General features: G+C 32.5%; 1 protein-coding gene across 1 annotated transcript in view; it reads right to left on the minus strand.

Annotated features, from left to right (window-relative positions):
* Positions 1 to 1,093: 1,093 nt before the first annotated feature.
* LOC146746000 (uncharacterized) overlaps positions 1,094 to 12,256 on the minus strand; it is a 33,800-nt gene continuing 22,637 nt past the window's right edge. The window contains exons 4-16 of the mRNA XM_085499459.1: positions 11,644 to 11,901; positions 10,640 to 10,906; positions 9,284 to 9,580; positions 6,414 to 6,535; positions 5,552 to 5,698; positions 5,179 to 5,392; positions 4,955 to 5,065; positions 3,969 to 4,123; positions 3,021 to 3,140; positions 2,690 to 2,801; positions 1,724 to 1,820; positions 1,504 to 1,600; positions 1,094 to 1,150 (exon numbers count right to left, since the gene is read on the minus strand). Of these exons, the coding sequence (XP_085355585.1) occupies positions 1,094 to 1,150; positions 1,504 to 1,600; positions 1,724 to 1,820; positions 2,690 to 2,801; positions 3,021 to 3,140; positions 3,969 to 4,123; positions 4,955 to 5,065; positions 5,179 to 5,392; positions 5,552 to 5,698; positions 6,414 to 6,535; positions 9,284 to 9,580; positions 10,640 to 10,906; positions 11,644 to 11,901 (2,054 nt within the window). The remainder of the gene's footprint in view (positions 1,151 to 1,503; positions 1,601 to 1,723; positions 1,821 to 2,689; positions 2,802 to 3,020; positions 3,141 to 3,968; positions 4,124 to 4,954; positions 5,066 to 5,178; positions 5,393 to 5,551; positions 5,699 to 6,413; positions 6,536 to 9,283; positions 9,581 to 10,639; positions 10,907 to 11,643; positions 11,902 to 12,256) is intronic.

Genomic DNA, 12,256 nt, shown 5'->3' on the forward strand with positions numbered 1-12,256 from the left:
ACAATAAGTTTATTCTCCATACATGATGCTAAAGTACTGCAAATAAAAAAGCGGCAATAACTGAAGATACATGCAGTGTACAAGATAGTATAGCAGTGTACAGAGCCATCGGAATTTCGAGATAACATTTCTGTGCTGAATAACTAATAGGGTAAGAAAAAGTAGAAGTTGTCATTAAAACACAAACCAGAATTTTTGTTAGAGATCTAGTTGTCTTAGATATAATTGTCAAAATGGTTATCGTCAGTTTCCTTGAATGAAAAACTCAATTTGGTCTTTCTTTTCAAACAAAATATACAACATGGTACAGGTATTAGTGAGACTTTTTCAAGTTATGTTACTTCAAGTTATGGTAATCAGTTTCATTAATATTGTTACAGGTTGTATGAATTGTATTTTTCCATTTAATCTGGAATTCCTGCGGTATTCATTGGCGGATGCCAAGATAAATAAAGTTTGATAAATAACCAGTTTGACCGTATTCATATCCTCAAGCAAAAAAATGTATGTGAAATTTGCACAAATTGTATTTTTAATTAATTAGAATTATTGTAATTTGTATTCAATGACATTTATTAAGAGATTGAAATGTGTTGCAAGCGAATTATTAATTATGATAATATAATTAATTCTCATTGCTAAACTTTCTGTGGTAGATCAGTGTAAATAGTGAGCATGTGTACAAAATTATACTCGACTATTTACAATAAACACCTTTCCTAAACATAATTGAATTAATATACGCTATAACATATGATAATAACTGAAAAAAAACACGCTCATTGGGTATATCAAGCTATTATGTAATCAAGCTATTATGTGATCTGAGTATATGTTGTTACAATTTACTATTAGCCGTAAATTATTATTATTATTATCAAATATTATGCAACTCTTAGTCAAATAATTTGAATTTAAAATTGTTGCTAGCAATATTACGTAAATCCCCCGGATATTCTGCGAAATAATTCATGAACGTAAAAACACATACAAATTCAGTGATATGAAATAAAAGTTGTTGATGAATAATACTGTAAAACTTGTATGCATTGTCACCACCAAAGTTATTCGTTCCAATTACAATGACAGCACCCTATTTTCTGTCAAAATTGATGTTCACATACTGTTGATTCTTCAGAAGAGAACGCTGCTGCAAGAAACAAAATAATTGTCATCGGGTTTAAGAATAGCTAAATGAAATCTAGAGGAACAACTAGATGCTCAGTAGAATTGAAGATATAACTAATAAATTAGTATTAGTACCGATGTACAGGTTTCTTAATCAGGTTTGTAAACGTCATGTTGCCGCTACACAAACACATATTTAAAAATACAACGCTCCGATTACTACTGCCCTCTGTTCTCATAAAACACTCATTGTTTGATTAGTAGAAAAAATACAGTTAATATATAACTTATATACATAGACTCCGGTATCAAATATACTATTTCAATAGCATACATAATATAGAGTTATATAATGTAGTTATGAATGTGATTCACCTGTTTTTTCAATAAACCTTCCAAGGTTTTTACGATTGTAATGAATGTCGGTCTTTTGTCTGGATCTTGTCTCCAACATGACAACATCAAGTTGTATCTACAAATAAAGATTAGAAAAATATAAATATATAAATGCAAGATTGCGATTGTCTCGTTGTTTTTAATTCTCATCCACCCAATCTACGTTAACTTAAAACATCATGACTGGTGAAATAAATACATGTTACTGCTACAGTGTTCTGGTTTTGACATTCGATATCCTGCTTGTAGCTTCCTAATTACATCATCGTCTGACATTCCCTGGTAAGGTTCACCACCTGAAATATGTGTACAGGAAACGAGAATTATTATACGCCTAGCTCTGTAAACTATGGCGCTGACCAATACAATAATTTACAGGAGTTATTGTACTTTGTTTAATCCTTGATCTCTGTACGTTATCAATGTAAACACAAATAACCACGAAGAATACAAGCCGAAGCGTACGCTGTATGAAAAGCTGAATTCGGGCGTTTTGTTTATATTCTTATTATTGTATTTTTTTAAACCCCAATAATGTTAATTCTGAGAGTTCGTTTCGTACTCAATCGACCACAACCTTTCATTTATGCTTTAATAAACATTGTAGTATCGAACATAAACTACAATCAAATTGATCAGCTGGGGCTTAGATACTGCTGCTATGACGGAACTCGTGGATAACCAGCGCCGACATTCCCTCGTATACAAATCACTAAATGTATTTAGTTCTACATGATTTGAGTATTGGGAATCCTGACCATTATGTCCCCGTACCTTGAAACATTAAACTGCAGGCAGTATAGTGGAGCCGAAGCTGCGTTCGATATCATGAAAATTATAGCTTATAATAAGCCACTAAAACTTGGGCAGCAATGGTGTACTGCGAGTTGTAATCTCCACCTAATAAGAGCATTCTACCAGCATACAACGACGTTGGCAAAATATAAATAGTATCTAGTATAATACTATAATTTGTGCGTCGCTAAAAGTGTTTGGTACAATGAGTATATGACGACTTGTCTCCTCGAATATGTCAAACATTAATTTTCAGATACCTAATATTTGTTAATAGTTACAATTATTATGTACAAAGGTGTGTATAATATATGTTTAATTTGCGACTGGTAGCTATTTACATATTTGATAATTACATGTTAAAACTCACCTAGAGTACTTATTTCCCACAAAACAACACCAAAAGCCCAAATATCAGTTTTAGAGGAATAATTATCACCAGAGAAAAGTTCTACTGCTTTCCAACGATGCTGAATTCCAGCCTGTAGATTTAAATTTAAAGTAGATTGAAAACAAAATTATTTCTGGGTAAATAATGAGATAAGACCGTTTTAATGAAATATTTGATGTCATCGACAAAATGATTTGTTTATTTTCTAACAGGTTCTTCAGTTTATTATCGAGTTTGATATTGTTTGAATATGTTGTTAATTTCACAATTTACAGACTCTTCTACATATTGTACCGCTACTTGTACTTACAAAAGTATTAGTTACGGCGGTTGATGTAGTATTTCTGACAGCATACTTCATGTCTGTTATCTTGCAGATGTTCCCTTCTCCAACAATAATCGTTTCGGTGCAAAGGTTTCTTAGTGTAATCTGTTGAGAGTAGAGACACAATCTGAATAAATTGAAATTGAATAGATTGTATAAATTGAATGATGATTATATCAATTATTGTTATTATCAAGGAAACACATTTGGAAAAACAATAATTGAAATATTATTAATGTTAATGTTAATGTTAATGTTATTGCTACAATACATATACACATCATATATTTAAGAAATAAAACACCGCATTAGTCGGATATAAGATATTGAACAGTACTGAGCTGCAGACAATCATAATCTTTGGAACTCGGTTATTTTTAGCGACGATGTGCAATTGCCATATTCGACATAATTTAAAATATCATATTAAATACAATGTATATATCCATGACATGATTTATAATGAATATATTTAATTTCAAATATAATAATCATGTATAAGTATGTCAGATATCGCATTCATTAAAACAAAATGGCTGCCAGCCTGCCATTTTGAGTTTGATCTGAAAAACAAAATAACGTGGAGTTAAATATCCAATGTAAGTACAAGGTTTGAACAAAATCGACCGATAAACGACCGAGATCCGGTTCTGGAATTCAAGAAATGCTTGATTTTTGATGATATTTTAGCACAAAACAGGCCGTCATTCTGCCATCTAATCAGAGTGTGAAACAGATTAATGTGCATATGTATGATCTATATATCAAATTTGAGTGTAAGCAGTCCAAGCATGCCTATGGAACAGGTCCGGGCGCAAGCAATTCATCTGCATCTGAACGGGGACTAAAAACATTTGATATATGAACGTTTTTACTATATAGAAATAAATCCGTTTCAAATAACTAAGTAACAACATAATACTCATTCTTTACATCACGTGTTTCCAAGTGTTCCATTGCTTCTGCTATTTGTAATGAATATACGAGTACGTTATCTTCCTTTTCGTCGTTAATGTTCTTTGCGCTTTTCAATAGGATAGACTTAAGGCTGTTATTTCCGATGTAGTCCTGTACGAAATACGATGGTTCTAATAAAAAAAAAAGTTTAAAATAGAATCCCGTGAGATGAGGATATTCAAAGCACAGAGAGTAGGATACGAATAAATAACGAAAATTTAGGATTAGTTTTAAACAGGGAGCCTTCAGTTACTGGATTCCTGTTTTCAGACTTACAGTGAGAAAGCAATTACACAGTATGTAATCGAATGATAATATCTTTGATAACTACTAATATACAAAAAGTTTATATTTGTTTCGCTTCTCAGCTAGAAAATAAAAAAGATGCGTGAACACCGCAAGTTTCAAGTGCCTGAGCGTTGTCAGAGACAAGTGTTCGATGATACATTGCACGTGTACCGCATATCGGACATTACCACGTCTATATGGCTACAGGAATTTTGATTTCTTGTAATTGTTTAATGAATTGAGCACGTCAGGTATTTTGTATATTGTACAGACATTTTTGCATACAGATATTTGATTTGTATCAAGACGGTACCTTGAGATTATTTACAATTTAAGTACTAGCATTCCTAGTAATTATAATATTATTATCATTGATTGTAATTCAATCTAATATATTTAGTAATTGCTGACTGAGGTTTACATGTTTATCCCCGTCACGCTTAAGATAACTGAAATGAAGTTTGTTGTTGCGCCAATTCGTAATCTGGCGTTAATGTAATATTAAGTATTCTGAATGCTTTATTTATTACAAGTTTTACAAGTTTCTTCTACCTTGTTAAGGTACATGAAATAAGTGAGGTGGAGATTACATTAATCTTTGCATAAATAATTTTATCAACAAATACCAAAAGTAAAATAGTGGAAAAAAGAACCTAGCTAGTTTATTAACTAACCTGTTACAGTAGAATATCCTATTAGTGTTAAAATATATGGATGTGGAGTTACGGTCTTCATTATGCATATTTGGTTTACAAAGATATCTTTCATCCTCTGACTCGCATGTCCTGAAGAGAAAAAAGAAACATAACAAGACGTTAATTATTACAATGACATCGATTTCAGCAGCACATTTCAGCACATTTGCATACGAAAGACATTCCATTCATACTACTCTCACTTTTTAATCTCTCTACTTCAACACGTGTGACGCCATCTTTACCACCAACATACCAAGCATCAGCCACAAAACGCTCACGTTCTGGATCGTCATATAATGCTTCTTTGAAATGTAACCTTTCTGGTGGAATGTCCCAAATTTGTTCACCCAGTTTCATATATATTTCATTCCCTGGCTTTTCTCTATGAAGATCTTCATATACACCTGTATCATTCTGGACAGTAATACAAATATGGTAACATGACGATAAGCGTGCATGGGTTTGCGTTTTACAAAATAGTACGTAATATCACGTGACACATGAGTCAACAGGCCTATACCATGTAACATCATATAGTATATAACTATTGCAATCCAGATTATATTTTATTACCTTGACGGAAATTTCTTCCATAGGCATAATAGTCGCATATTCTGCTGATGAGGTATTAGTGTGGATAGCGTCTTTCAAAGCCAATGAACGGCAATCAGCTTGATTACTCGGCGTTTCATCCTGATCTTGTTTCTTCATACCAAAACACTGATGTGAACGAATAATAATTACAATAAAAGCTCAAATAAGCATTACATGTCTCCAAGTTAGGACAATACTGCATATATCATGTACACATGTACATGTACATTTAATCAGCATAGATTAGTATGGCCATCGCTGCTTAGAGTGACTTATGATCCAATAAATGTATTCTGTACACACATTTTATGTAAACACATGTACATTTGTAGAAATAACAAACTACTCAAATTACATCGTAATTTGCAGACATTAGAGCGATAGGAAGTTGAATGACACTGTCTGCTTGTACTCAATCGCATCAAAATGAAGATCACACCATATGACTTATTGTTTGAATTGGGCCATAGATATTAAAAAAACAAATTTCGCATCAGATGCTATCTCAAGACTGCGATATTTATTTTAAAACATCTTACATCATTTTTCAATTAATCTTATGTGGCAGGCAAACTATGTGTCCACGTGCATTGAGCTTGCCATCAGACTGCTGGCGATACATATATGCTACAATCAAATCTTCAAGTCAAAGAGGTTAGCGGTAGAGATTGGAGGTAAATCAAATATGGCGGCGACAATCACACGATAAGTAAACTTGTTATATGTGAAGAGGGCCATCTCCATCAATATACGAGTAATAGAGCAATTCCAGGATTTTACAATGAAAAACATTTATATGAAGTTGGTATATTACTTCAGTGACAATTCACATACAATTTACCTTTACATCACGAGTGCGTTTCAAATACAAATAGTATCCAACTACAGTTCCCGCAATACACACCAATAGAACAATAATAACACTCAAGATAATTCCAATGTAGTTGGTGCCTGACTTATTTCCTGTAATAAAACAATAATAAAAAAAGTGTTGATTATTATGTTTTCATTCATGATTTTTCGGGCAATATAATTTGATGGGATAATCCTTATAGTTATTTGAATCCTTGTCAAAATCTTAAGTGGAAACAAAATATTAGTAGTGTTTACTAGCTTCTTATAGTTTCGAACTAAGAATCGCAATTCAAATATCTGGAATTTTATGGGTTTTTTTCATATCTCTATGAAATTATCCGACATACATGACAACCTAATTAGAAATACTTCTAATATAGCATGAAATGAATTTACTTAGTGTTGTTATTCTTGTTTATTATTTACATGGGTTGTAATCAAAATAGGGGAGGTATATTAATTATACATTTTATATACAGTAAACGGGAGGCGTAATTTTGACTCTGATGATTGGTAGTTAACTGGGGGCATTGATTAAAAAAGGGCTTCCACTCAACTTCACAGACTTGTGGTTATATAAATTGCATCATTTTGGTGCTAAAATAAGCTGTTCATCGTGAAATATGTTAATTTGGGTAATATTTGTAATTTCAATTATCAGACACAATATAATCTGTCAAACTCTCCTGCATGCCTTTCAGTTGTGATATATATATAATATGTCTTGAAAAACGATTTATACTCAAAAGACATGTTTTTCATGCACGTTCATTCATTTTTTCAAACAGACTGTATATAAAATGACTATTTATAATCGAATTGTAATTATCTTAGATATGCTTTATAATTGAACTTTTCATTATTTTGTTCACAAAACATATATTATTTGTAATGGTAACCTCCAATAATGATAATTGAACATACTTGTCAAGGTGAAAATCATGACCTTAATTATTGGTGGCTACAACTAATTAATAAGATTTATATAGTATGTACATATATATGCAATGTTATATGTTTATATTGTAAATAGATATAATGCCACTAGTTTTATTCACCAGTCACTAAACTTTCGGAATAGACCGTACCTAATATAACCAGAGTTATTTGAGGCAATGAAGTTGCCAGCTAACTTGGAATGTGCGTGTTTTACGCCTAGACCATTCGAATTCTTGCTGTTTGTCACGCCTTCCTTGTGTAGTTTTCACACGTTTAGCAGCAGGCTCCTGGCAGTTTAAATATCGCCACGTACTTCGATGTAGACGTAACTCTGCAATTATTGATACCAGTGTGTTCGATGCAAATCAAAGATGGCGGAACATAAAATGTAAGCGCGAATTCTATTTGTTTGAATCGGAGGCTTGATCGGCCTACAACCAATCAGATTGTTTGTTACAGTTTCCACGTTCGGCGCATTTCGCGATCATTCGGCGAGCTTGAATTATGACTCGTATGCCTAGGTCGATAAGTGATGCCGTTTGTTGATCAAACGTGCAAAAATCGCAATTTTGAAACAATTCTGGAGTTACCGGTACTGTCGATATTTATTATATATTTGGTCTTACAATCATACTAAATAATGGAACGTTTTTATTAAATATAAATTTATGGTCGGTCACAAGGACTGATGGTCTTTCACAGCTCTAGGCCCTTTAGACGTTAATTTCGAACACTGGTCAGGAATCATTTTGAAATGCAGAATAAAACATCAATGTTTCCGAAAGAAACACAGAACAACACATCACATCTTTACACTTCATACTATAATCAAGAAATACCAGTCACACACTAAATCAAAGAAAGCTTAGAAAAGAACTCCTGTGATCTAAAGGTATTGGCGTTACCAAAAATATATCATCAACAAATTGAACAAATATGAGATCGCTCCACCTGAGGTACCTTCATTTATAAAGTAATCAAACTAATGTTATTTTAAAGATTGAGAATTCAAGATATCATAACGCAATGAACGAATCAAAAGGAGGCCTATCTAAGATACCTAAATGTTCAATATCAAAACAATCAGATCTGCAGTTTTTCCTTAAAAAGTCAAAAATATCACTTTTTACAAAAAAAAATTAAAAATTTCAACAAAATTAAAAATATCATCCTGAAATGAACAAATCTGCGTGAGATCCATCTGTACTATCTATATGCATAACATCAAAGCAATCCGTCATGCATTTTTCATCAAGAAGTCGAAAATATTCATTTTTACCAAAAATGACAAAAATATTCACCAAAATTAATGATTTATAGATATCATCACGAAAAAAACACACCTGTGTTAAATATACCCAAGGTATATTTACACTTCGTATCAAAGCAATACGGCTTGTAGTTTTTAAGAAGCAGAAGTTGATGCAAACAACAAAACAAAGAACTACAGACATCACTCATATGAGAAGCTCTGCTTGAAAGAGTCAACAGGGGAGCTAAACCTACTAACCTAAAGCCAACAAACGACCTTGCGATCGGAAGAGCTCCGCTGTAATTGACAAGTACAGTGATTGCAATAACCACATTATTCAAATATATTTAAAACGCGACAATTGATCTTGAGATAACCTTGACCTTTCCTTGAAGATCATGATTGAGTGGTGACTTCCTGACCCACAATAAACATGTCACCTTGAGATGACTCTGATTTTGAGATGACCCTGATCCTGAATTCCAATCAACTCAGGCATGATAATAACTTGATTTTTGCAGTTCACAAGTTTTGACGTCCTATTGTTACGTCAGTTCTATTTTTTGGTAAATCAATAAATTACTCTGCGGCGCTCGATTGCTAGGCAATGCCTGCTACATATTAGTGTTAAACACAAAAAAGCTATTCCGAACAAGATAACTTACCATATGTCTTAAAACGGTAAGTGTTTGATGAATCTCCATTGCCAAAGCTGTTTGCAGCACGTGCTCTAAATTTATATGTAGTTTTAACATTTAAACCTGTTATTGTCAATATTTCAATTACACTGCCACCACCATCTTCTGGCCATGGTTTATAAGTGATATTATTCTCAAGACTGTATTGCAGGTAATATACAATGCTGTCTGGTTCACCGCCATCAAATCCTGGTATTATTTCTACAGTAAGTTGTTCATAACCAGTCTCCACAATAACAATATTTTTTGGATGTCCAGGAGGTCCTATCAACAATGATAATTATTTTAAGCAAGTTTAATGAATTTATACAAAAAAATCCCAGAAAGAACTGAGGGTTTAGTTATATATACAAATACAGAATATATTTCTTTGTATGTCAGTGGAAGAGCTGAAAATAAGTTATTATTATAAATATTATCCACATAAGTCAATATAAAACAAACTAAAAAAAGTTCCCGTTTTTTAAATTTCTCTGTTGAGTGGTTCTTAATATGTAAATGAAATTAGGTCAATAATTCTTATGCAAATGTGGTAAAAAATGATTTTAAAAGGAAACCGCTCAATACCTCGGACTGCATCAAGTTCTTATGTTTAAATTTCAGTTCCAAAACTCTGTAAACTAATGCTTAGATTTCTTTATATCATCCATTCAAAGACACAGCCATGTGCTGGAGATTTTCTATAGTTATCTATGATTTTTTAGTATGGCTGAAAACTAAGTTTAGCTCTAGAAAAAAGTTCTACAAGTTTACTGTTTGCTGTCACACCATCTGAATATCAAAATATTGAGCAAATCAGAGAAGAAAAAAAAACATTTAGAAAAACTTTCCGAATGCATATAGCATATCCACAGATAGCTGTGTACTGGTGACATTCACCAAACTTTTACCATCCAATCTGTTAGTACAAATCAAATAGGTGTTTGGTAATCACTGCGAGGTACATGTTTTTCATAATCTAATTTTAATATGCATGTCCATACAGAATAAATCCCCCTGAATAAACTGACAATTAAAAATAATAATAATAAAATCATGATCCCAAAGTGAATAATTAAAATAGTAATATTAATGTCAATATCGATAAAACCCAGCTTTCTACTAATTAAATCATAATTATAACATGTTCATTCATATGCATAACACTAGTTTGTGTTTATTACAACTCTAACATGTACCTGTTGGTGCCAGCTGTCAGAGATACATGTTCTGAATATTGGATTAAATTTGTACACCAACATTTATTCCTGTTGGTATCACATCAATCAAACATAGTTGTACAACACTACTCTCAATGCAAATTCTCAATCCGAATACCATTACCTGTTGACAACAACTGAATCTGAATGATGACTTCTCCAACACTATTTGACGCTGTAATATTGTAGAATCCAAAATATTCTTCAGTTACCTCATCAATATAGACCACACTGCTTGATGATGAATCAGTTTTATTGCTTAATGTTACATTTCCATTCTTCCATTCACTGAAGGTGGTGAGAGAAGGATTTGCATCTACAGTTAAAATCATTATAACTGGTTTACCAATTTCACCAGCAAAAGTGTTTTCACTAATAACAGTAGGTAAATCTATGATTGAAAAAAAACGAGACAAACAAACAATGCTTAGAAAATACTTTTGCATGCTCATAGCTACAGATGTATACTACATGAAAGAGCATGAGCCACCGTAATATACAGATAGAATAATTAGTTCATCATAATTTATTTTTGCGTCTAATTATTTTATGTACATTGAAATACGTTGTTATATATTTTCACTCATTTTTTACAGAATCACTCAATCCATTTTCATATACCAGAAAAAACAAACATTTTAGACCAAAATGACCAATTTTCCCGCAAAGACCACTTAATTTGGATAAATCAGGATACAACTTGCACCTGCACCTACATAAATCTGATCAGTGTATGTGGGAGATATGATAGTGCACGATTAGGCGGACATACCAACAATTAAAACCCTTCTTATATTACATATAAAATCGCTTTTACAATCTAAGTATATTCAGAGTGCTTAAAATTGGGTGAAAATGTAACTGTTTGACCTATATGCAAGACCAATACTTAACATGCCCAGAAATAAAATTGCATCTGTGCAATTTAGTGATACAACTGAGTGTTTTAAAAGTTGGAAAGCGACACACATCTTTGGCCTTTTTTTGGCCAAAAAATGCCAATTTTAACATATTTAACGTGCTCAGATTCAAAAACAAAATTTGGCGTTTATGCAAGGGCTTTGTCATCGACTTGATGAATTATTAAGTTAAACGCTCATTTAGCATATTTATTTGCAGTATACTCACATTGTACATCAATGATTGTGAATGACTTCACTTCAGTCACACCAGTATACAAAGTGTTGGTAGCTATACATGTATATTTATCAGCATCATGTCTGTGTATTTTAGTATATTCCAACAAATTATCATATTTAATCTTCACACCATTAGAATCCTCCCATGTTACTGTAGCCTCAGGATTTGAGCTGACATGACAGGTTACTGTCAAACTCTCACCTTCAATTATTGTTATTTTATCAGTTAATGTAATAGTTGGTGCATCTACAATACACATGAGATAAATTATATGTATGAATATAAACAATGCTGTTTTAACCTGTGTGTGTGTGTGTGTGTGTGTGTGTGTGTGTGTGTGTGTGTGTGTGTGTGTCTGTGTGTGTGTGTCTGTGTGTTTGGATTGCTATATGTTGCGAGGACAAAAATACAGATATATACCTACTTCCGAGGACATACACACCTTCCGAGGACCTTTTTCATAGTCCTCGGAAAACATAATTTATATTAATAGTTAATTCGATTATTAATACGTTTTGCGTAGCTTAGGTTTAGTATCGGGGGAAGGTATGGTTCACGTTATATTAATATTAATATAATTGTACCATACCTTACCCCGATA

This window comes from Saccoglossus kowalevskii, chromosome 5 (assembly GCF_978046115.1).
Source record: "Saccoglossus kowalevskii chromosome 5, keSacKowa6.1, whole genome shotgun sequence".
In the NCBI taxonomy this organism is placed as follows: Eukaryota; Metazoa; Hemichordata; class Enteropneusta; family Harrimaniidae; genus Saccoglossus; species Saccoglossus kowalevskii.